The sequence below is a fragment of the Esox lucius genome, chromosome 13 (genome assembly GCF_011004845.1).
Source record: "Esox lucius isolate fEsoLuc1 chromosome 13, fEsoLuc1.pri, whole genome shotgun sequence".
NCBI classification, from domain to species: domain Eukaryota; kingdom Metazoa; phylum Chordata; class Actinopteri; order Esociformes; family Esocidae; genus Esox; species Esox lucius.
This window is the reverse complement of record NC_047581.1, coordinates 14,968,615-14,992,586: the sequence shown is the minus strand read 5'-3', so window position 1 is coordinate 14,992,586 and position 23,972 is coordinate 14,968,615. Positions and strand designations below refer to the sequence as shown.

The following is a 23,972-nucleotide window of genomic DNA, read 5'->3' as shown; positions in this document are numbered from 1 at the left end:
CACCTTCCTGTGACAGTGGAAGTGTTAGAAACAATGGGTAGAATGATTCAGTGAGGTGAAAATGATCTGAGAATCACGTTTCTGACGGGGAATATATAAATGTCTCCCTTCTTTCTGTGTCCTTTCAACTGTGTGCACCCAGTTACATAGAAGGGGAGAGGGAGATATAGGCAGAGGGGGAGTGAGATAATAGATGTAGCAGGGGAGTGCGATAATAGATGTAGCAGGGGAGTGCGATAATAGATGTAGCAGGGGAGTGCGATAATAGATGTAGCAGGGGAGTGCGATAATAGATGTAGCAGGGGAGTGCGATAATAGATGTAGCAGGGGAGTGCGATAATAGATGTAGCAGGGGAGTGCGATAATAGATGTAGCAGGGGAGTGCGATAATAGATGTAGCAGGGGAGTGCGATAATAAATGTAGCAGGGGAGTGCGATTATAGATGTAGCAGGGGAGTGCGATTATAGATGTAGCAGGGGAGTGCGATTATAGATGTAGCAGGGGAGTGCGATTATAGATGTAGCAGGGGAGTGCGATTATAGATGTAGCAGGGGAGTGCGATTATAGATGTAGCAGGGGAGTGCGATTATAGATGTAGCAGGGGAGTGCGATTATAGATGTAGCAGGGGAGTGCGATTATAGATGTAGCAGGGGAGTGCGATAATAGATGTAGCAGGGGAGTGCGATAATAGATGTAGCAGGGGAGTGCGATAATAGATGTAGCAGGGGAGTGCGATAATAAATGTAGCAGGGGAGTGCGATTATAGATGTAGCAGGGGAGTGCGATTATAGATGTAGCAGGGGAGTGCGATTATAGATGTAGCAGGGGAGTGCGATTATAGATGTAGCAGGGGAGTGCGATTATAGATGTAGCAGGGGAGTGCGATTATAGATGTAGCAGGGGAGTGCGATTATAGATGTAGCAGGGGAGTGCGATTATAGATGTAGCAGGGGAGTGCGATTATAGATGTAGCAGGGGAGTGCGATTATAGATGTAGCAGGGGAGTGCGATTATAGATGTAGCAGGGGAGTGCGATTATAGATGTAGCAGGGGAGTGCGATTATAGATGTAGCAGGGGAGTGCGATTATAGATGTAGCAGGGGAGTGCGATTATAGATGTAGCAGGGGAGAGAGATAATAGATGTAGCAGGGGAGAGAGATAATAGATGTAGCAGGGGAGTGAAAAATGGGTATGGAGAAAGAGACTGAGATCATAGCACAGGAGTGAGAAATGGACAGAGTGGGAGGGACAGCGAGATGTAGACACAGGGAGCAGGATGATAAAGGAGAGGGATGAATTGGGCACTGCACTCAGCATGTGGCTTGGCTAAATATAAATGCAGCTCAGCTGAGTTGAGGTCTTCTGCACCTGTAATAATTATCTTCCACACAATCTCCCCCCCCCCCCCCCCTCGTTCTCTCTCATTTTTGTTTGTCTCTGCCTCATGCCTGTCAGCCTCTGTCTGTTTTGCAGCGTGACCAGAGCTGAAGCACACACTAGAACCAAGATGTTTCTCACTGTTTCGTCAGCTGTCCCTAATGGGAGAGGCACTGCAGCCACACTACTGTCTCACCAGCTCTTTCTCCCCCTCTCTCCCCATCCCGCCCGCTCTCGCTCTGCTCTTCTCCCTCCCCACGTCGGTGCTCGGGGAGGTGAGTAATCTTTTCTCCGGGAGAGGAGCGAGGGAGCAGAGGGGAGGCGCTGCCTTGTGTTAAAAGCTCTAATAATAGTTTCTTCCAGTGTCCATCCGACCGTCACTGGTTGAGTGAGCGTGCTCCTGTGTTGCCGTGGTGACGGCGAGGCTTTGTCCGTGACATGTGCTGAGTGTGTTTGTGTGTTCTCTCCCCAGAAAAAGGCAGAGGAAGCTCACAGGATTCTGGAAGGTCTGGGACCCCAAGTAGAACTGGTGAGTGTCTGTTCTTTCATAACCTTTTAACAGTCATCTGAATAAAGACTGTTTACTTGGGGATGGGACGGGACAAGTAGCTAGGGAGGGAGGTTGTCTGAACAAAGATATAGCCATTCAGGTAGTTGGGGGTGTAGGGAATAGGCCCTGGAGAGGCTGAGCTGGGTTTAGTTATTCTGTTCAGGGGTGAGTGCTACGAGCCAGACACGGACCTGTGTGTGATCAGTGTGCTGCTGTATGTCTGGCCTGGACGAGGGGCTCTTTCCTCTCACAGTACTCGCTCTTTTTGGTGTGATGTTGGTTTGACAGTAATACTTAGTATTCAGCTGTTTGCTTATGAAGGGTTTAGTCTTCTGGCATCTGTTCACGGTTCAGAGCGCTGAGTAGTGTTAAAGTAACAGGATACAATGTGGCTCATTGGACACTTTCAGTTTCAGTTACTGTCAATAATATGATTTGTGTCAATAGAAGGCTTTATTAGTAAAATAGCTAGAACACAGTTTCCCCCACTTAAGGTTTGTTGTCTGTTTGCTTCCTCAACGTTTTAGCTTCCTTTGTCAAGAATAAAATAAAAAGACATGAATAATTGTTTGTTAGTTGGAATCAGAATAATAAATATATACCTAAATATGGACCCTTTCTCTTCTGAGTACTGAGTGAAAACCGTCTGTCTGAAGCCGTCATTTGACATGGCTGAGGTAGACCGGAGGGTTTGAATGTAGAACCTACATCTGGCCTGTGTCTTTGCAGTGACCCCCAGCTGCAGAGAGGGAGTGTTGAAGCTGTAGATGTTTGTATAACCCCCCCATCCTTGATGTTACTGCTGGGAAACTCAATTCCCACCTCTGGCAGCACTATTAACCATTCATCTGTCTCCTGAGTCTCTCTCTCGCTCTCTCTCTGGTTTTTTCTCTCTCTCTCGCTGTCTCTCTCTCTCTCTTTAGAAGTATTGTAGGGCCTCTAGGTTACCATCTCTCTCTTCTTGAATAAATATTTAAATTGTATTTTTTTTCATAGCATTTTCAATGCTACAAACAGTAATTTTTGTTATAATATGTAAATTGTTACATTTAATTACGAAAACACTGGAGACAGGTAGCCTAGAGGCCCTATCTTATAGCAATACCTAAAAAAAGAGAGAATTATAGTATTTTTTCAGTCTTTGAGGGATCATAACTAGGTAGCTAGTAATACGATTGTTCTCTCTCCTTCTCTTCATGGTAATTAGTTTTTGTCTCAAACGGGGGGAAATAATCTCGTTAGATTGCGATTGTACATCTATCTGATGTTCGAAGACAATTTGCAAAGGTGGATGAGAAATGTTCATGACCTGATGCTGTCAGACATTTCTAACTTTGCTAGCATGTTCCTTAGAACTCTCCTGTTAGTTGAATGCAGTTTTACAATCATGTCATTTATTTGGGGATTTATGATCATTTCAAACTATAAATTGTAGGTAGCACAGATGGACCAAAAATACAGAATTTTATTATAACACTTCATCTGTTGTGGGAATTGATTAACTTATTATAGGAAATGAATAGATGCAATCCATATTCATTACAAACAACTGTAGATATTTGTTTTATTATGAAAAATAGTGAAAATAACAAAATGTAGGAAAATAGGGCATCTTGGAGACCATAACCCTAACGCTGTTTTACAAAATTAACTAAAACTATGTCTAAACTGTGTTTTCTCTAAATTAGGTTTAATGTTTGGTGTAGAATTTGTTGTTATACACAATGTAAAGTGTGAATGAAAGTTACCTTTTTAGTTTTTTTTGTCCAATAATCATACCTTTACAACCCAATAGGGCCTCTAGCAGATCTCTCTTAACCCACACCATAAATGTCCCTAAATGCACAAAGCAGACAATGCAAAAACAACAATAGGTAATATTTCCAACCTGGTAACCTATTTACTAGACACTTGTATCTACAAGATATGACAGTATGAGTGAATATTACTGTGGAATTTTGATGTTATTGCAAATTACCCTTAATTGTTCAATTCATTCATATTGAACAACCCCTGACCTCTGTGAAAAATATGAAAGCTTAACAGTTGAGACTGGTGCTTCGGATGTGTCAGCAGTAGGCTATGTCTGAAGAAATGTGTGAAGTGGCTAAGCTAAAATGTCATTAAATAGTGGTCAAGATGTGTATACAATGTTAACTAGCTGAGACTGCACTAAATATGCAACCATGCCAAAATAACAATAGGTAACATTCTGGAACTTTTAAATGGTCAACTTCACCCTTGTATCTATAGGTAACAAAATGACACAATTTTACAGTTAAAATTGTTTAAGTTATTGATCCTGCAATTAACCCTTTTAAATGCCCAATTTATCCTTATGGAACGATCCCTGACCTCTTTAAAATATACAGAAGCTTAACAGTTGAGACTGGTGCTTTGGATATGTCAACTGGGGGCTAAGTCTGAAGGAGTAGCTGAAGTAGCTTGCCTGTATCATTATATAAGGCCAAGATATGGCCAAAAACCTATAAAATTATTTATTGCCATGCAATTTTGACTCTTTCTGACAGCACTAAACATGCAACCATACCAAAATAACAATAGGTAACATTTTGGGAGGATTAAATCTAGCAACTTGACACTGTTATCTGTAGGTTGGAACTAGATCAGACACATCTGCTGTGGAATTCTTTAATTATAGATCCTGAAAATTGTGATCAGTGTGCTGCTGTAAAGCATTCAATTCATTTTTTGGATCTCTCTCGCTCTCTCTGGTTTTGTTTGTCTCGCTCACTCACACTCTCTCTCTCTCTCTCTCTGGTTTTGTTTGTCTCGCTCACTCACTCTCTCTCTGGTTTTGTTTGTCTCGCTCACTCACTCTCTCTCTCTCTCTCTCTCTCTCTCTCTCTCTCTCTCTCTCTCTCTCTCTCTCTCTCTAGCCTCTGTATAATCAGCCGTCCGACACCAAGCAGTACCATGACAACATCAAAATGTAAGTCCGCTTTTCTCCTGGGGTAATGGCACTGTTTCTATATGTGTCATCTGTTCCTGTTGACTGAATGTGGAACCTGTGGTCCTAAATGCTGTTGTCGCGGTCATTCTCCAATGCACACAGACTGGGTGTTGATTTAGCGTCTGTAACATACCCAGTCTGAATAGCTGTGTACCAATGCATGCAAATATTTACACACATGTAAATATAAAGAAATACTTACTGATGATGCTAAACGAGTTGGTGGGGTAAATTCCATTGACATTTGGCTCTTAGTTGTCAGTGACGAAAGGAGCCGGACCCAATGTCACTAGATATCCTTGACCCCTGAGCCTCACTTCACCTCTGTCACCACTGTTTGATCCCAACATGTTTGATCAGTATTATTGCCTCAAAGCAGTTAGAGAGAGAGAGAGAGAGAGAGAGAGAGAGAGAGAGAGAGTGTGTGTGTGTGTGTGTGTGTGTGTGTGTGTGTGTGTGTGTGTGTGTGTGTGGTGTGCGTGTGTTCTCGTAATGAAATATCTCTGTATGCCTTTGATGCACCATCATGGACTTTTGCTGACCTTAGTACCCTGGTGAGACAGACATCATGGGCCCCGCAGACCCTCAGCGCACCCTCTGCCTCCCACAGACCCTCAGCTCACCCTCTGCCTCCCACAGACCTCCCAGCTCACCCTCTGCCTCCCACAGAGCCCCCAGCTCACCCTCTGCCTCCCACAGGGCCCCCAGCTCACCCTCTGCCTCCCACAGAGCCCCCAGCTCACCCTCTGCCTCCCACAGACCTCCCAGCTCACCCTCTGCCTCCCACAGACCTCCCAGCTCACCCTCTGCCTCCCACAGACCCGCCAGCTCACCCTCTGCCTCCCACAGACCCGCCAGCTCACCCTCTGCCTCCCACAGACCCGCCAGCTCACCCTCTGCCTCCCACAGACCCGCCAGCTCACCCTCTGCCTCCCACAGACCCCCCAGCTCACCCTCTGCCTCCCACAGACCTCCCAGCTAACCCTCTGCCTCCCACAGACCTCCCAGCTCACCCTCTGCCTCCCACAGACCCGCCAGCTCACCCTCTGCCTCCCACAGACCCGCCAGCTCACCCTCTGCCTCCCACAGACCCGCCAGCTCACCCTCTGCCTCCCACAGACCCGCCAGCTCACCCTCTGCCTCCCACAGACCCGCCAGCTCACCCTCTGCCTCCCACAGACCCGCCAGCTCACCCTCTGCCTCCCACAGACCCGCCAGCTCACCCTCTGCCTCCCACAGACCCGCCAGCTCACCCTCTGCCTCCCACAGACCCCCCAGCTCACCCTCTGCCTCCCACAGACCTCCCAGCTAACCCTCTGCCTCCCAGCTCACCCTCTGCCTCCCACAGACCTCCCAGCTCACCCTCTGCCTCCCGCAGACCCGCCAGCTCACCCTCTGCCTCCCGCAGACCCGCCAGCTCACCCTCTGCCTCCCGCAGACCCGCCAGCTCACCCTCTGCCTCCCGCAGACCCGCCAGCTCACCCTCTGCCTCCCGCAGACCCGCCAGCTCACCCTCTGCCTCCCGCAGACCCGCCAGCTCACCCTCTGCCTCCCGCAGACCCGCCAGCTCACCCTCTGCCTCCCGCAGACCCGCCAGCTCACCCTCTGCCTCCCGCAGACCCGCCAGCTCACCCTCTGCCTCCCGCAGACCCGCCAGCTCACCCTCTGCCTCCCGCAGACCCGCCAGCTCACCCTCTGCCTCCCGCAGACCCGCCAGCTCACCCTCTGCCTCCCGCAGACCCGCCAGCTCACCCTCTGCCTCCCGCAGACCCGCCAGCTCACCCTCTGCCTCCCGCAGACCCGCCAGCTCACCCTCTGCCTCCCGCAGACCCGCCAGCTCACCCTCTGCCTCCCGCAGAGCCCCCAGCTCACCCTCTGCCTCCCGCAGAGCCCCCAGCTCACCCTCTGCCTCCCGCAGAGCCCCCAGCTCACCCTCTGCCTCCCGCAGAGCCCCCAGCTCACCCTCTGCCTCCCGCAGAGCCCCCAGCTCACCCTCTGCCTCCCGCAGAGCCCCCAGCTCACCCTCTGCCTCCCGCAGAGCCCCCAGCTCACCCTCTGCCTCCCGCAGAGCCCCCAGCTCACCCTCTGCCTCCCGCAGAGCCCCCAGCTCACCCTCTGCCTCCCGCAGAGCCCCCAGCTCACCCTCTGCCTCCCGCAGAGCCCCCAGCTCACCCTCTGCCTCCCGCAGAGCCCCCAGCTCACCCTCTGCCTCCCGCAGAGCCCCCAGCTCACCCTCTGCCTCCCGCAGAGCCCCCAGCTCACCCTCTGCCTCCCGCAGAGCCCCCAGCTCACCCTCTGCCTCCCGCAGACCCGCCAGCTCACCCTCTGCCTCTCACAGACCTCCCAGCTCACACTCTGCCTCCCACGCTGACACAGGTTGTGGACAGTAGCCAGTGTTCATTATGTCTGAATATACAGATATCCCTGGAAGTACATCCCCAGGGAGCTCTTCCCCTTGTGTCCTTTTTCTTCATGGTCTTGCACAAACAACACGACCGTAGGTGGGGGCACGGATCCTCATAACAAATCCACCCCCCCCCCCCTCTACGATCTCTGCTGGCTCGATGTTTCTGCTGCCGTTGACCGTGGACTACTGTGCACACTTAAAATCTCTGGAGGAGGTCCAGAGGAGCTGATCTCTCCCTCCGCCATCTGGTGTCCCAAGGACAATGTCATCTCTGTTCTTAAAGGGCCTAATCTGGGAAGCCTCCTCCTCTGTGCACCTCCACTATCTATCTTAATGCTCACTGCTTAAAGGACATGACTGTCTACTGGGTGTTTATCTATCTGTCTGTGTCCCTGTCTGTCTGTGTCCCTGTCTGTCTGTCTGTGTCCCTGTCTGTCTGTGTCCCTGTCTGTCTGTGTCCCTGTCTGTCTGTGTCCCTGTCTGTCTGTCTGTCTGTCTGTGTCCCTGTCTGTCTGTCTGTGTGTGTCCCTGTCTGTCTGTCTGTGTATGTCCCTGTCTGTCTGTCTGTGTGTGTCCCTGTCTGTCTGTCTGTGTGTCCCTGTCTGTCTGTCTGTGTGTCCCTGTCTGTCTGTCTGTCTGTGTGTCCCTGTCTGTCTGTCTGTGTGTCCCTGTCTGTCTGTCTGTGTGTCCCTGTCTGTCTGTCTGTGTGTCCCTGTCTGTCTGTCTGTGTGTCCCTGTCTGTCTGTCTGTGTGTCCCTGTCTGTCTGTGTGTTTTAGGTCTAACTATACTCATGGGGACCAAATGTCCCCATGAGTATAGTAAAACCAGAAAAAAATTGACTCATGGGGACCTTTTGCTGGTCCCCATGAGGCAAAAGTCAATTTCCGGCTCAGGGTTTAGGTTTAGATTCAAACTTACAATTCATTTTAGAGTTAGAATTGGGGTTTCTTTAAGGTCCAGGCGTTGTTTAGTTTTAGGGTTAAGGTTAGGCATTACATCTAGGTAAAGTTACGGTTAGGGTTAGGTTTAGATTAGGGTTAGGTTAAGGTTGGGTTTAGGGTTAAGAGTAGGGCAAGGAAGCATGCAATTTCTATTTTCTGGTCCCCATGAGAATAGCCATACAAACTTGTGTGTGTGTGTGTGTGTGTGTGTGTGTGTGTTGCTTCTCAAGTGTAGCATCTCGGCCAGTACACACTGATGCAGGGTTTGTGTACGTGCCCTAGTGTGTGTGGGAGTCGAACAGTGTTGACATGATTCTCAGTGTGTTTACTTCTTCTGTTTAAGTTTAGAAGTTTTTAGTTTTTATTAAGACAGGAGCATGTAGATGTGGCCATTTTTGATGTTTTGAGGAAGAGTTAATTTGGTCTACTCATCTTTTAGACCGCTTCTGGGATGTTCTGTCTCCTTCTGTCTTCTGTTTGACAAACACACCTACGCGCGCACACGCACTGGTGGTTCCTTACTTATTTCCTGCCTGTCTAATCTTGCCTTTAAACTCTGGGGGCCTAGAGTCTCAGATGATGTGACTAATGTTGAATAAGATTACATTAATCAGCTGGAACGTGACCTTACAACTGACGGCTTAAGTATCAGGAATCAAACTCCATCTTACACCAAAGACAGAGATGAGGGCTGGAGCGCCTGCCTAAGCAGATTACTGCCCGGACCTCTGTTTGGAGTACTTGCCATTTCCGGGCCAGTCCAGACCACCTTTGAAAGTTTGTCTTGTCTTGTTGTCAATCCCCATCTACATCTGTGGTGTTTTGTCCGGCACAACAGAATGATACTTCACTGAAGTGGGGATGCTATAGTATGAAAACTACTTGTCATTTCTGATTCAACTTGGTTAATGTACAGAAGTATACTGGTTGGTCTGTATTAATCCACTTCAACAAGCATCTCTCCTGTCCCATTTAACCTTCACTAACAGTTTGTACAAATGTCTCTCCTGGTGAGCAGCAGGTGCATGAGAAGATATTACATACTTGGGAAATTAAACATTTTGACTTAAGTCTTCTCTCTTGTGCATTAATTCACACAACATAAATTATCCCAGTTTTCACAGGCTGCTACTTTTGCTGTTTTCCTCTTGGTTTTCCACTGTCCATCGTTTCAGTCTGTGGGTGGATCTCCCGGTCCAGCATCCTCTTTTATTTACTCCATTTTCTTCATTGTTCGCAGAAACCAGGCGATGAGGAAGAAGCTCATTCTGTACTTCAAGAGGAGAAATCATGCTCGTAAGCAGTGGGTGAGTACAGAACAAGCTGCTCCTCTGCTCCTCTGCTCTGTGACAGATGACTTGGCTGTAACTGGGCCAGGAGCTCCTTGAAGACCGTGTCCGTGTTCCACAGGCCAAAAGAGAGCTCTGGGCCCGTTCTTCAGTAACCCCGCAGCAGAAGCTGCTCCTATGGTGTGCTCCTTTCCTTTAAAAAACACAGATGTCTATGTGTTTCACGTATCCCAGGACTATTTTCTCTATCACAAGAAATCTGCGGCGTGCGTGCGTGCGTGCGTGTGTGTGTGCGTGGCGGCAGGCAGCTCTATAAATAACTCTATCGATTGTCCAGACTCTGGGCAAAATCTCTGGTTCTGACAGAAAATCTTTTACTAAAAATCAAGCCCTCTCTTTTCCTGCGTGGTATATATATTTCCGCAGGGATGTGCACAGTGTCTGTGGGACCTTAACGGAGGCGTCTAGTGTTTCTGCTGTTTTGTGCATCTATGAATATTTTACGCCAAATTGTATTTTGTTCAAGAGTTCAGTCTTTCTACTTGTTAGATAGTTGTCACCTTATTTGGATTCAATCAGTGTGCCTACAGCCTGGAGAATTCCCATGACTTAAATAGCGCCCCTGCCAGACAATATGAAACATAGACTTTGGTGGTGTAGCCAGGCCTGTAAATAAAACTTCTGGCCAATATGGGTTTGAGGTGCGTTCAGGTATTACAATGCGTTCCAAATGTAATTAAAAAAGACCTTAACATTTGCGAAATTCAGCTTGCTGATCATGCAGATACTCTTTGGTATAATATCCATGCATCTGTAAAAGGATATCCATAGAAATGCACAGTCTTCCCAATCCAAACCCTAAATGCAGTAGCCATGTGAAGACTAATATATAGAGTACACGCCAGTCAGCCCATAGGCCTGTTTGATGGGTCGTGTGCTGGGAAGTCATGTCTCCAGTGGGGTGGAAGTAGAAATCCCTGGCCAGCTCCAGACTGGAGAGCAGCAGCCTGGGGAGATGTTTTAAGAGGCCTGGGAGGGCTGTGTCTCCTCCAGGGTTAATGGTCTGCTTTACAGTCTGCCAGGTGGAGGAGCCGAGAAAACATGGAGCTCTGTTTGTTCTGGTCAGGAGTCAGGACTCAAGGTTAGCCTGTATCCCTGCAGGACGTATTCCTACATCAGTCATATGTTTAGCTGCCTGTTTGCCAAAAACAAAGTATCATTACTGAATGTATAATGATTATGGCATGAAATTCTATATTATTCAAATTTGGCCAAATTCATGTTATTTTCCCCCCCATTTTAAAAGCGGTCCATTGAGCTTTAAGGGTACTAAAATTTGAAAATGGAAAAATGGAAATGTTTTTAACAGAAGTCACTTTGACATATACCTTTCCTGTTTGAGTAGGCCTACTCACACTTACCAATGTTGGTAGGGAGAAGAACTGCCTTTTTAGTGTTTTTAATGACTGTGCAATCATGTTTTTAAAACTGTGCAATCATACTCTTTCTCCCTCCCTCCCCCACACACACATTCCCTCCCATTCTCTCAATTACACCCTTTCTCAAACATCCTCTGACACACACCGACCTCTCATGCTTACAAAGGAACCAGGTCTCTATCCCTATTTCCTTCTTCCTGTGACAAATCAGTGTTGAAGTTATCAGGTTGTTGGCTAGCTAAACTTTGTTTTTAAATATGTAGCATGACTAGCTAAACTTAGATTTTTGATATCCAACCCAAACATTTGCTATTGTCGCCTTTTACCCGCAACCCATGTTTAAACTTTACAGTATCTCACAAAAGTGAGTACACCCCTCACATTTTTGTAAATATTTGAGTGTATCTTTACACATTGCTGTAAAGTAGTGAGTGTATAGCTTTTATAACAGTGTCCCCTTTAAATAACACAAGACACAGCTATTCATGTCTAAACAGCTGGCATCCTCTAAGTGAATATTTTCAAATTGGGCCCAAAGTGTCAATATTTTGTGTGGCCACCATAATTTTCCAGCACTGCCTTAACCCTCTTGGGCATGGAGTTCACCAATGCTTCACAGTTTGCCACTGGAGTCCTCTTCCACTTCTCCATAACGACATCACAGAGCTGGTGGATGTTAGAGACCTAGCTCTCCTCCACCTTCCGTTTGAGGATGCCCCACAGATGCTCAATAGGGTTTAGATCTTGAGACATGATTGGCCAGTACATGTTGGCATTCATGGTTCCCTCAAAGAACTGTAGCTCCCCAGTGCTGGCAGCACTCATGCAGCCCCAGACCATGACACTCCCACCACCATGCTTGACTGTAGGCAAGACACACTTGTCTTTGTACTCCTCACCTGGTTGCCGCCATACACACTTGATATTTATCAAAAAGCTGTACACTCACTACTTTAAAGAAATGACACATTTCTACTATGTAGTGTTGTCACATGAAAAGATTTACTCAAATATTTAGAAAAATGTGAGGGGTGTACTTACTTTTGTGAGATACTCTATATGACCTAGGACTGTGATATGTGTGAACCAGAATAAATGTACTGGTAATGTAATGTGCCTGTGGTTAACTGAATCATCATAAACACACATCTATGTGTATTAATCTACATGGATGTTGCCCCTCTGTCCACATTGGCTACAACAACTGCTGATTGCAGTTTCACATGTTCCCATGAGGATGTATTCCAGTGACATAACCTACATTTTTATTTATCTGATTGTTTCCCCTCCCACATGGCGGGGGTGTAAATTAGCAGGAAATTAGCGTGTTCACGTGTGTAGGACAGTTTCAGCTCAATGTGAATGGCGACCGTTCCGTGCTCAACTCTATGGTCGGTTGTCGGTCTGGTACTGTAGTGCTAGGGTAGCCTGCTACATCTGCTTCATTGCACACACAATGGATTTGGCAAAACTATTCAACACAAACAGCTCATTTAGTCAGCTGATGTTTTTGTGGTTCTTCTGTGGGGAACCATGTGTTTTTGGACCTAATATAACTCAACCTTAAATCATTGCTGTTAACTCCTGCTACTGGAGGCAATACTGCTGGTGCAACATCAGGCCCTGAGTCCGCTGTGTCATTCATAGGGGCACAGAACCACAGCGTGTCAGTGGGGCCCATATTATTGCTGATTTTAGGTCTGAGGTGATTGGTTTTGGTCCCTTCAGGAACAGAGGTTCTGCCAGCGCTATGACCAGCTGATGGAGGCCTGGGAGAAGAAGGTGGAGCGCATTGAGAACAACCCTCGGCGCCGGGCTAAGGAGAGCAAGGTTCGCGAGTACTACGAGAAACAGTTCCCTGAGATCCGCAAGCAGAGAGAGCTGCAGGAACGCATGCAGAGGTGAGTTCACCTCATGACCCCAGTGTAATGTTACTGTACGTCAGTTAGCAGCGTTCACCTCCTGACCCCAGTGTAATGTTACTATACGTCAGTTAGGAGCGTTCACCTCCTGACCCCAGGGTAATGTTACTATACGTCAGTTAGGAGCGTTCACCTCCTGACCCCAGGGTAATGTTACTATACGTCAGTTAGGAGCGTTCACCTCCTGACCCCAGGGTAATGTTACTATACGTCAGTTAGGAGCGTTCACCTCCGGACCCCAGTGTAATGTTACTATACGTCAGTTAGGAGCGTTCACCTCCTGACCCCAGTGTAATGTTACTGTACGTCAGTTAGCAGCGTTCACCTCATGACCCCAGTGTAATGTTACTATACGTCAGTTAGGAGCGTTCACCTCCTGACCCCAGGGTAATGTTACTATACGTCAGTTAGGAGCGTTCACCTCCTGACCCCAGTGTAATGTTACTGTACGTCAGTTAGCAGCGTTCACCTCCGGACCCCAGTGTAATGTTACTATACGTCAGTTAGGAGCGTTCACCTCCTGACCCCAGGGTAATGTTACTATACGTCAGTTAGGAGCGTTCACCTCCTGACCCCAGGGTAATGTTACTATACGTCAGTTAGGAGCGTTCACCTCCTGACCCCAGTGTAATGTTACTATACGTCAGTTAGGAGCGTTCACCTCCTGACCCCAGGGTAATGTTACTATACGTCAGTTAGGAGCGTTCACCTCCTGACCCCAGTGTAATGTTACTGTACGTCAGTTAGCAGCGTTCACCTCCTGACCCCAGTGTAATGTTACTGTACGTCAGTTAGGAGCGTTCACCTCCTGACCCCAGGGTAATGTTACTATACGTCAGTTAGGAGCGTTCACCTCCTGACCCCAGGGTAATGTTACTATACGTCAGTTAGGAGCGTTCACCTCCTGACCCCAGGGTAATGTTACTATACGTCAGTTAGGAGCGTTCACCTCCTGACCCCAGTGTAATGTTACTATACGTCAGTTAGGAGCGTTCACCTCCTGATCCCAGGGTAATGTTACTATACGTCAGTTAGGAGCGTTCACCTCCTGACCCCAGTGTAATGTTACTATACGTCAGTTAGGAGCGTTCACCTCCTGATCCCAGGGTAATGTTACTATACGTCAGTTAGGAGCGTTCACCTCCGGACCCCAGTGTAATGTTACTATACGTCAGTTAGGAGCGTTCACCTCCTGATCCCAGGGTAATGTTACTATACGTCAGTTAGGAGCGTTCACCTCCGGACCCCAGTGTAATGTTACTATACGTCAGTTAGGAGCGTTCACCTCCGGACCCCAGTGTAATGTTACTATACGTCAGTTAGGAGCGTTCACCTCCGGACCCCAGTGTAATGTTACCATACGTCAGTTAGGAGCTTTCACCTCCTGACCCCAGTGTAATGTTACTATATTTCAGATTTAATGCTCCCAGGAGTTCAATCACCCTTATGGAGTGGTGGTTAGAGTCATGAAGGGAAGCTTGTGTGTGTCAGACTCAGTTCCAGTGCAGTGTGATGTCAGACTCAGTTCCAGTGCAGTGTGATGTCAGACTCAGTTCCAGTGCAGTGTGATGTCAGACTCCGTTCCAGTGCAGTGTGATGTCAGACTCCGTTCCAGTGCAGTGTGATGTCAGACTCTGTTCCAGTGCAGTGTGATGTCAGACTCCGTTCCAGTGCAGTGTGATGTCAGACTCCGTTCCAGTGCAGTGTGATGTCAGACTCCGTTCCAGTGCAGTGTGATGTCAGACTCCGTTCCAGTGCAGTGTGATGTCAGACTCCGTTCCAGTGCAGTGTGATGTCAGACTCCGTTCCAGTGCAGTGTGATGTCAGACTCCGTTCCAGTGCAGTGTGTTGACATGCCCTCTCTGTTTCCCCGGTGTGGAGCAGCAGAGTGGGGCAGCGAGGAGGAGGTCTGGCCTCTGCAGCCCGCAGTGAGCACGAGGTCTCCGAGATCATCGACGGTATATCCGAGCAAGAGGTGAGTTCTAAATCCTCTTCTGTTCCCTATTCGTCTGGACCGGTCATTTCTTCTCTCTCTACATGAACATAGTGTTCTTGTCATGCCTGTTTCTTGACCCAATTCAGCAGTAGTTCCACGTGACGCAATGGCCCCAGTTATTGTATCTGCATAGCACTTCATAACCAGTTCCCTGAGCACGATATATAGATAGATAGATAGATGGAAAGATGCCCACACACAACCACAGTAACCGCTCACAACGAAGTGACTTGCAAAATCTACTTTCTTTTTATTCCACACGCTGGTTAGAGATGTCACTTCCTCTCTCTCTGTCTCCCTCGTCCCCTCACTCCCCTGCTAAAAGGATGCAGATGATGGTGTGGGGGGGGTTGTCAGTCCCAGGGCCTTCGCTGTGGGTGTTCCACAGGAAAGGCAGAGCTGTCTAGTGGTCCATGGGACAAGTCTGAGCCAGTGTATGTCTGCGAGGTCGGCCAGGCTTTTCATCTAGATAAGGGTGACTGCTCACACCAAGCGTGCAGAGGCTGTCTTCCCCTTTTCCTCCCCGAGCTCAAACTTCCTCTGTGTAATGACCTCTTACACACACTCCACCACAGCACTGATGCATGTGTTTTTTACCGTCGCCACCTATACGCACTGTGTTTATCTCAGCCACCTGTATTTGGAAAGCTCTGCTCCGGTCGGCACCACAGCAGGGGTTCCCAGCCCTAGGGTTGCCCCCTGTTTGGGGTGCCAACGTTAGTGGGGGGGGGGGGGGTAGGTGTCATGGAACCTTCCTTGATTTGAGGGGTAATAAAACGCTTCTTATTATTTAGTCTTTTGGAACTTGCATTGTTATACAGACCTATTGCAACACGCAGCTGTGATTGTTTTAATATGCACCTTGGAATATATAGTGACATCCAGAGGCTGAGCTACGACCTTCTGCATTCAGTGAGTGTTGGAAATTGATAAGAGATTTTAATAGAATGTGATCAGTTAATCTAATCACTTTCTTTAAAACCACTATTTTTTATATAATTGAGGTTTCATATGCATTTATTTGTAAAACATTTGGAAGCAGAATAACCATTACGGGAATATGTTTTATTGTTATTATTTATAGTAGTAGAAGTAGAAAAAAAGCCTACTGTAAAGATGTCACGATTGTTGTTTAATTACATCAAATTGCAGAAAATAACTATTATTCTTAGGTCCTTCAAATGATAGTTGCTGTGAAAAAGGCGGTGATGGGAATAAGGTTTGGGAAGCCCTGTATACTGCCTCCTGGCTCTAGGATGTGGTGTTTGTTTGTGTTTAAATGTGTGTTTGTGTGCGTGTCAGAATACGGAGAAGCAGATGCGCCAGCTGGCTGTTATCCCGCCCATGCTGTTTGACGCCGAGCAACAGCGCATCAAGTTCATCAACATGAACGGCCTGATGGACGACCCCATGAAGGTGTACAAAGACCGGCAGGTCATGAACATGTGGAGCGAGCAGGAGAAGGACACCTTCCGTGAAAAGTAAGTCACACGCTAGAAAAACACAGAGAGAATTGCAGAAGTGTGTGCTCTTGGGCATTGTTTGGTTTCGTTTTTTCAGTGAGTGCAGACTGAAAAAGAAATGTCTGTGACCTTTATAGAGGCCAGGGACATGTTGAGGAACTGATTCTTCCTTCTTCATGAAAAATAGGCAAGGCAAAGGCAATAGGCTAGAATTTGCCCACAGGTTTGGATTGTATGGGAGAGGTGACACCAGCGCTCACATTATAGCGGAGACTATAGACCAACACGTATCGACTAGACTGACTACTGAAGGCTGTAGTACAGAAATTAAAAAGTTTTAAATGAAATCTCATGTGGGAGATTGTTCATAACACACATCAAGTCAACCGAGTAGCCATTGTCTTCAGGGCAGCAGGAAAGAACTGGGCTGCAGCAATGTCCTCACCTTATCATTCAACCTATTTTTATTAGATTGAATATTTATCTCAGTATGGATTTTCATCCTTATCGCTATCGGCTCTTATTCTTTTGAGATATACGCAAGTAAATGTTATGCAGGATGCGCTGTAGCACGCTGAGACTGTAGCACGCTGAGACTGTAGCACGCTGAGACTGTAGCACGCTGAGACTGTAGCACGCTGAGACTGCTGGAGGTTGGCATGGACGGGAGCATGTTTTAGAAGGGCCAATTGTGTTTACTGTTACTTAGTAGTCAGTCACCTGGTCTGAATCATTCCACAATTTAAAATGGAGGATGAAAATCAATAGGGCCTGAGTGACCCCTGTTTCTGATGTCTAAGAGAAATATCACTCTCAGTGTTTGTGAGAATGCGTTGGCACATTGGCCCTGATGGCATCCTGTGTTCCTACCAGCCCAACTACCTGTACAGTGGATTGGATAAGTAGTCTCCTCGACTGGACCTTGTCACATGCTGTTTCATTACAAAGTGGGATTGGAATGGAATGAAAACATGTTTAAATATGAATCTTTGCGGGTTACTCTAACATCTGGCTGGTGCAATCCCAATCCATTATTCTATCCAGAGTTCTCCAGGCATCTTCAACGTCTTGGGAGTCATGGTTAGACAGCCTTTTTCAAGCCTATTTAGTAAATGCTGGACTTGGGGGTACTGTAAGCTACATCATCCCAATCAAGTAATTATTAAAGGGACCCCTTGTGAATGGAGAGGGAATGGGTGGGGGATGACCCGTGACCCAAACGGAACAACAGGGAAGCTGGGGGAGCCCCAACTAGCTACGTTAATAGTGAGCATGTATTTAGACAATACAATCGCAAAAGCTGCTGGATCCACAGTGCCAGAGGTTGACTAAGTAAAAGGCCAGAGAAAAGATCCACAGCCTTGATAAAATACCTTATGATCTTTCTCTTTCTACCTTGTGCTCATAGGTTCATCCAGCACCCAAAGAATTTTGGCCTGATTGCTTCTTTCCTGGAGAGAAAGGTATGTTTTCAGAGGAGCTTTCTTCACTCATGCACAATGATATACCAGGAATCCAGTGACAGCTGAGTGGTCCTCCAAACCTCCTGCTGAGATGTCTCCATAACGGCCTTTTTTTTTTTCCCAGACGGTGGCGGAGTGTGTCCTCTTCTACTACCTGACCAAAAAGAATGAGAACTACAAAAACATAGTGCGCAGAAACTACCGGCGCCGTGGCAGGAGCCAGGTACTGTACGGATCCATTTAAGTCCGTGGTCAGTAGATCTGTGGTCAGTAGATCTGTGGTCAGTAGATCTGTGGTCAGTAGATCTGTGGTCAGTAGATCCGTGGTCAGTAGATCCGTGGTCAGTAGATCCGTGGTCAGTAGATCCGTGGTCAGTAGATCTGTGGTCAGTAGATCTCTGGGTTGGGTACCACTTCCATGGAGAGGTAAAACCTCCATGGGACTGTTCACTGATGGACCATCATGCAAGCAGTGCACACACACACACACACACTTTTCTCTCTGCATCACTGGTTCCTTTTTATGTTGTCTCCATTTGCTGATGAGCTCCCAGATATTTCCTGGGCCCAGATCAGGTGTTAGGCAGTTCAGTGTTTCATGCTCTCCCTCCTTCCAGCTAATGAAATGGTGCATTAATTAGTCAGTGACCTTTTCCGCGTTCATCAGTTGCCCGTGTGTCTCCATCTCTCGTAGACACCTGCACTTGTCGTCACCTAGCTTAGCACATTCAGCTCAGCACTCAAACACCACAGGCTCATTATCAAAGCAGCATGACCGCATGGGATAATACTAATCGTGGGGGGGGGGGGTTGGGGGTGATTGGTACAGGGAGAAAGGAGAGACGTGTGTAACAAGAGCCTCCTACACCTAACGTTGTGCCGGTTGGAAGTAAAGAAGAGGTAACTTAACGCACAAGCTGTAATGAATCGCTCCTTGTCTTTGCCTTATAAAGCAGAGGATCAGAGTCCTTTATTTGCTAATTACATTGACAGAAAAACAAATACAACAAGGGGAAACCACAAAGCAGCATGGCACTTCGTCAGTTTGCCACAATTTGTACACGTCATCCACACAACCCGTGCATGAAAGGAGGAACATGAATATCACAATAGAAATGACTGGGGCTGATTTGAGATTCAGAAGACTCAATCGTTCAGCCATTTTAATGCAATCAGCCAATAGGATTTTAGTGCACGCCTCCCGGGGGTTTAGGCGCCCGCCTCCCGGGGGTTTAGGCGCCCGCCTCCCGGGGGTTTAGGCGCCCGCCTCCCGGGGGTTTAGGCGCCCGCCTCCCGGGGGTTTAGGCGCCCGCCTCCCGGGGGTTTAGGCGCCCGCCTCCCGGGGGTTTAGGTTGCCTGCCTCCCGGGGTTTACGGAGATAATTAGGCTGCTTTTTTGTCTCTAGTTTCCCAGTGGGGTGGACCGATAAGGCCCTAATGATGTTCATCGACTGGAGGATCACTCAATGTTGTTATTGCATTATGGCCTTTATTTGTTTTGAATTGAGCTTATCTTTGAGAGCGGAGGGATCTCTGTAGCATCTCTGTGAGAAGTGTCCATTTTGATTTAGCCTCTCTCTGTGCCTTTCATCTTTCCTTGCCCGCACCTAGATGTAATGACTTAGTTATTAGAGTAGACAATGCATGAAGAAATGTCGTCACCTGTCAAAAGTTACCTCAAGTCATAGCTGTTAGTGGCCAGTCCATTGACTGTCTACAGCAATTGTTTCATGATATGAACCCTTGCTTTGAGCTCAGACAGACAGGAAGTCAAAGAGGAAATGGTTCTGGGTGCCAGATGAAGGCATATGGCCTGTCTGTGCGGTGTACCTACATGCTTGCAGGGCAGAATAACCTACACACACACACACACCAAACTGCCCATCTGTCTATTCGGGTGTGACTGCAGGATCTGCAGTGTGTTCTGGTTATCTGGCAGCGGGTCCTGTTCCCAGGGATCCTGTTGCTAACAAACTACAGTGAGTCTGTCTTCCAACCCAACAGCATGGACAGCAGCAGCAGCAGCAGCAACAGCAGCAGCAGCAACAGCAGCAACAGCAGCAGGTGAACCGCGGCAGCCAGGAGGACAAGGAGGAGAAGGACAAGGAGAGGGAGAGGGAAGGGGAGAGGGATGAGGAGAAGACCGAGGGAGAGGACAAGGAGGATGTCATGAAGTGAGTGTGCTCTTAAAATCACGTCTGCCTCTTTATATCATGTGTCAACCGGTTTAGGTCAGTTTGTTGAAAAAAGGAGAAGTTAGGTTTTGGCTGTCCTGACAGAATCTGGTTATTGAATTATCCGATGGAGCCCCCCACCCCCCCAACCCTGACTTGCTGCTCCTCCATCTTAAGCTATAATTTCCACCCAGTCAAAAATCAGTCTTCTCCCACTTGTAAAAACAGCTGTTTTCCTGTTTTTCTTTTCTTACTCCCTGTAGGCGATACCAAGACACATTTTTAAGATTCCTTCCTGATCCTCTTTTTTCAGTGGTGGAAAAAAGTGATATGATTGACAGCTGAGCTGCTGATGCATTAAAACAGCATAACCGTCCTGTCGTTGTTGGTGTGATCCAGCTAGTCTCTAGCTGAGAGACAGTCCACCACAGTGCTGAGCTGCATGTGTCATGTTTGCCGCCTGGGCGTCTCTGTGGGAACAGCGCCAATGTGAAGAAAAGCAGGGTGGTGGCGAAAGCACTGCAATCTGATGTGGAGATCTGTGTTGTTGTCCTTCCGTTAGTTAAGGCACTTGTTTTACAAGAATAATAGTGAAGAATGGCCGTCTGTCACCATGTCAAACCCTCTAGTGTGGCTAAGCCTCCAGCTTTTTGAATGGAAATCCCATAGTGGGGAGTTGTTCGATGCCACTGCCTGACTTAACCACGAGCTGTAGTTGCCCTGTGGGGCTTCCTTTGTTTGGTGTGTCACTATGCACATGTACACCTTGTGACAGTTACCTGGGCGTATCTGTATGGGGGCGTATCAGTATTTTTCCATTGTTTAACCCGTGCATAAACGTCAGGTTTTAGTCCCAACTAAACAGCCCACGTGTTCTGGGCACGCCAGGCAGTAAACGATGGCTAACACTGTTTGTAGGGATGACACCTCTGGCGAGGACGGCGAGGACAAAGAACCCACAGTGGCCTTTAAGGGTCGGCGTACAGCCAACAGCCAGGGCCGTCGGAAGGGCCGCATCACCCGCTCCATGACCAGTGAGGTGGAGGAGACCACCACGCCCCCACTCAGCAGTGACCTAGGTATGACCAAGTCTCCAGTCTGCCTGATGTGTTGTACTCTATGTTCACATGTCTTTCCATGCGCTACTGTTGACAGTTGCTCTGTTGACAGCAGCTCAACATGCTGGCACTTGAATAGGACTCCCATCATGCTCCAGGCAGTCAGTCTGTCTGCTCACTGCTGTGTATTTATTTCTATTCTTATATCCCACACCACAAGGGTGCACTGTAGCTCTGTCTCTGTTGCTTTACACACAGACCCTGTACGAAATGCCATTCACAGGCTTTTTTTGTAAGACACTCAGAGTAAATAGATCATTATAAACAACATATCCGTTACGCAATATTCCTCTGTCTCAGCTTTCTGTTCCCTCTGCAGTTTGCAACACCGCCTTTACACACAGAGGGAGAGAAAAGGAAAGAAAGAATTCTCTGGCCAAAGTGGAATAGAGAGAGAGGAAGAGAAAGATAGAGGTGGGGTTCCTCTGACCCGATCCAGTCCAACAGCCCAGAGCAGAACAGAGTGAGAGCTACCTGCAGGTCTAGGAACAGTACAGTATACTAGAGGACAGGAGGTAGGAGGAGTCCATTATCCAGCTGTCTGGCCGCCCCACGGTGCCCAAGTAAAGCCCGCCAGATTAGAGCACTTACATAAACGCTAGCCAAGGAACACACACAGTTTTTCCAAAAAGTTCCCTTTTCTATGAATCTGACCGTAACCCCAAATCCCTAACTCAAACTTTAATCTTAATTCTAACCTCAACCCTAACCTTAATTTTAATCCTCGACTTAAATTGAAAATGATATTGTGAGGACCTGTGACATTTGGTCCTTTTGGTAAGTCTAGTAAACCCCACACACACAGTAGCTGAAGGCGATCAGGGCATGGATGTTTCCACACTTGGTTGTGTGGTTGGTTGTGCCTCCTGCTGCTGGTAGTGATGGTGAGGGTTAGTCCCAGGGAATGTCCAGGAGGCTCTGGTCTTCTACCGTGCCCTTCACACACCCACTGACGGCACACACACCACTGGTCTTGTATTTCCTCTGCTCCGCTCCTGTCTTTTCCTGTGCCAGTGTTAGGCTGGCCTCTACTGTAGACCGGGGGAAAAGCCACTTGTTATGTCTTTAATGATTAACTGACTTTCTCCTGGGCTTCCTGCTTCTTACCGCTTAAACAAACAGCCCCTGTCGGCCGTTTTTACTGTGCTCTACCAGCAAGGAGCCGAGGCAGACCTGCCCCCAGCTGTTCACTAGGTTGCTTTATGTTCTCCCACTCTTGGCTCTCTCTCTCTGCTCTCTCTCTCTGTTCTCTCTCTCTCTCTCTCCCCTCTCTGCTCTCTCTGCTTTGTCTTTCTCTCTGTCTCTCTCTTTCAGTCACATCCCGCTCTCTGTCTCCTCGATCCTCCCTTCCCCCTCCCTCCTGCCTGCTCTCTAAAGTGGTGCTTCTGCTTTTTTCCTTTCAGCCAATCTGGAGATGAATGAGAGCTCTCGCTGGACTGAGGAGGAGATGGAAACTGCCAAAAAAGGTAAAATAAACAAAATCCAGAAAAAAACAACTTACATCTTTGTGAAATACAACCCAGCAGCGCCATACAAAAGTAAGCGTTCCTTGTCAGAGGAAACCGTCCGTAGACCTGGCTTGGTTGGGTTTTCTCGAAATTGGTGACAAGTGCATGTGGTTGTGACTTCCTGTGAGATAGGCTAGGCTGCAGCCACGTGCTACTGGGTCCTGTCTCTCTGCAGGGCTGTGTGGGGCTTCACTCTGCTTGCCGATTCAGGGTGGCGTAAAAAGGTCCCACCCTCTTATCTCTGGCTAGGGCAACGCGACCTGCAGGAGTCGGTTTACTCTTTAATATATGGCCTCTTTATTGTCTTGCTGTGATGATTACCTGGGCCGGGCCCGTGGGTCCTGCAGAGAGGTGTCTGGGATTCTGCCTGTCTGTTTCCTGTGTTGGAGTTGTGTGCTCAGACAGTGCAGGTCAGTTTACAGCTTAGTGGATGATTGACTGACCTTTCTCTTCATGCCAGTGATCCATCTGGAGGGGGATTTTCCTGTGCTATATTTAACATGGTTTTGTTGAGTTTTTTTAATTAGTTTTTTCCCCTCAAATGTTTGGGAGATTCTCAGCCTATTATTGGCTTTATTCCTTGGTGGCTGCCTTGTCTCTCATGTTCATTGTCACACGGGCTTGTCTCTCATGTTCATTGTCGTACGGGCTTGTCTCTCTCACGTTCATTGTCGTACGGGCTTGTCTCTCAATATCTGACAACAGGCAGTGTCACTGAGCCCCAGTTTAGTGTGTATGTTTAGGTGGCGTATCGTACATTCTCTGTAAGCTTTTCAGTTTGTTTATGGCTAATACAGGCTTCTAATCTAGGTGAACAGTAGCCCGTCTGTCCTGTAATCCGTTGTTTGACGGATTAATGTGCTGTTGAATGGAGAACTTTGATGAAGACCCACCCGGTCAGTCAGTCTGTCTGGCCGTGTGGTCTCATTTGTCCTGCAGCAGGCAGTCTGCAGACTCCGTCATGGTGGGTGGGGGTGGGGGGGGGGGCGCTGGCCGGTGAACATGGCCCTGCGTAGTAATCCTGGTTAATGTCTTCAGCTCTATTCTCCCGCAGTGGGATTAGTGGGCCGCTCCATCCCAGGGGATTAGTCCTGCGGCCCCGTTGGAGCTGCGCTTCTATGGCTTATGTAACCACAACCACCAGGCCCCGGCGGCGGGGGTCTTGCACCACCCCCTCTGCCCGCCATTTCTCATCAGCCTGTAAGCCGGGTGAAACCTGTACTTGTCAAAGGGGTTTTCCTGTCTGCAGATCCTCTTACAGTCGTGGAAAAGGAAGTACACCCCCCGGAAAGTTAACCACAAGGTAACCGAATTTACAAATGGCACAAAAATATTATTTAATTAATAT

General features: G+C 47.9%; 1 protein-coding gene across 8 annotated transcripts in view; it reads left to right on the top strand.

Moving 5' to 3' along the window:
• Positions 1-23,972, top strand: part of ncor2 (nuclear receptor corepressor 2) — a 123,051-nt gene that overhangs the window by 72,432 nt on the left and 26,647 nt on the right. For 5 of the 8 annotated variants that reach the window (XM_020052542.3, XM_010895067.5, XM_020052544.3 and 2 more), the window contains exons 7-17: positions 1,853-1,909; positions 4,831-4,883; positions 9,494-9,560; positions 12,710-12,882; positions 14,785-14,878; positions 16,202-16,380; positions 17,771-17,825; positions 17,950-18,048; positions 19,829-19,998; positions 20,917-21,077; positions 22,520-22,582. In XM_020052542.3, the coding sequence (XP_019908101.2) occupies positions 1,853-1,909; positions 4,831-4,883; positions 9,494-9,560; positions 12,710-12,882; positions 14,785-14,878; positions 16,202-16,380; positions 17,771-17,825; positions 17,950-18,048; positions 19,829-19,998; positions 20,917-21,077; positions 22,520-22,582 (1,171 nt within the window). The remainder of the gene's footprint in view (positions 1-1,852; positions 1,910-4,830; positions 4,884-9,493; positions 9,561-12,709; positions 12,883-14,784; positions 14,879-16,201; positions 16,381-17,770; positions 17,826-17,949; positions 18,049-19,828; positions 19,999-20,916; positions 21,078-22,519; positions 22,583-23,972) is intronic. The other 3 variants (XM_020052543.3, XM_010895066.5, XM_020052546.3) reach the window with 1 other exon arrangement.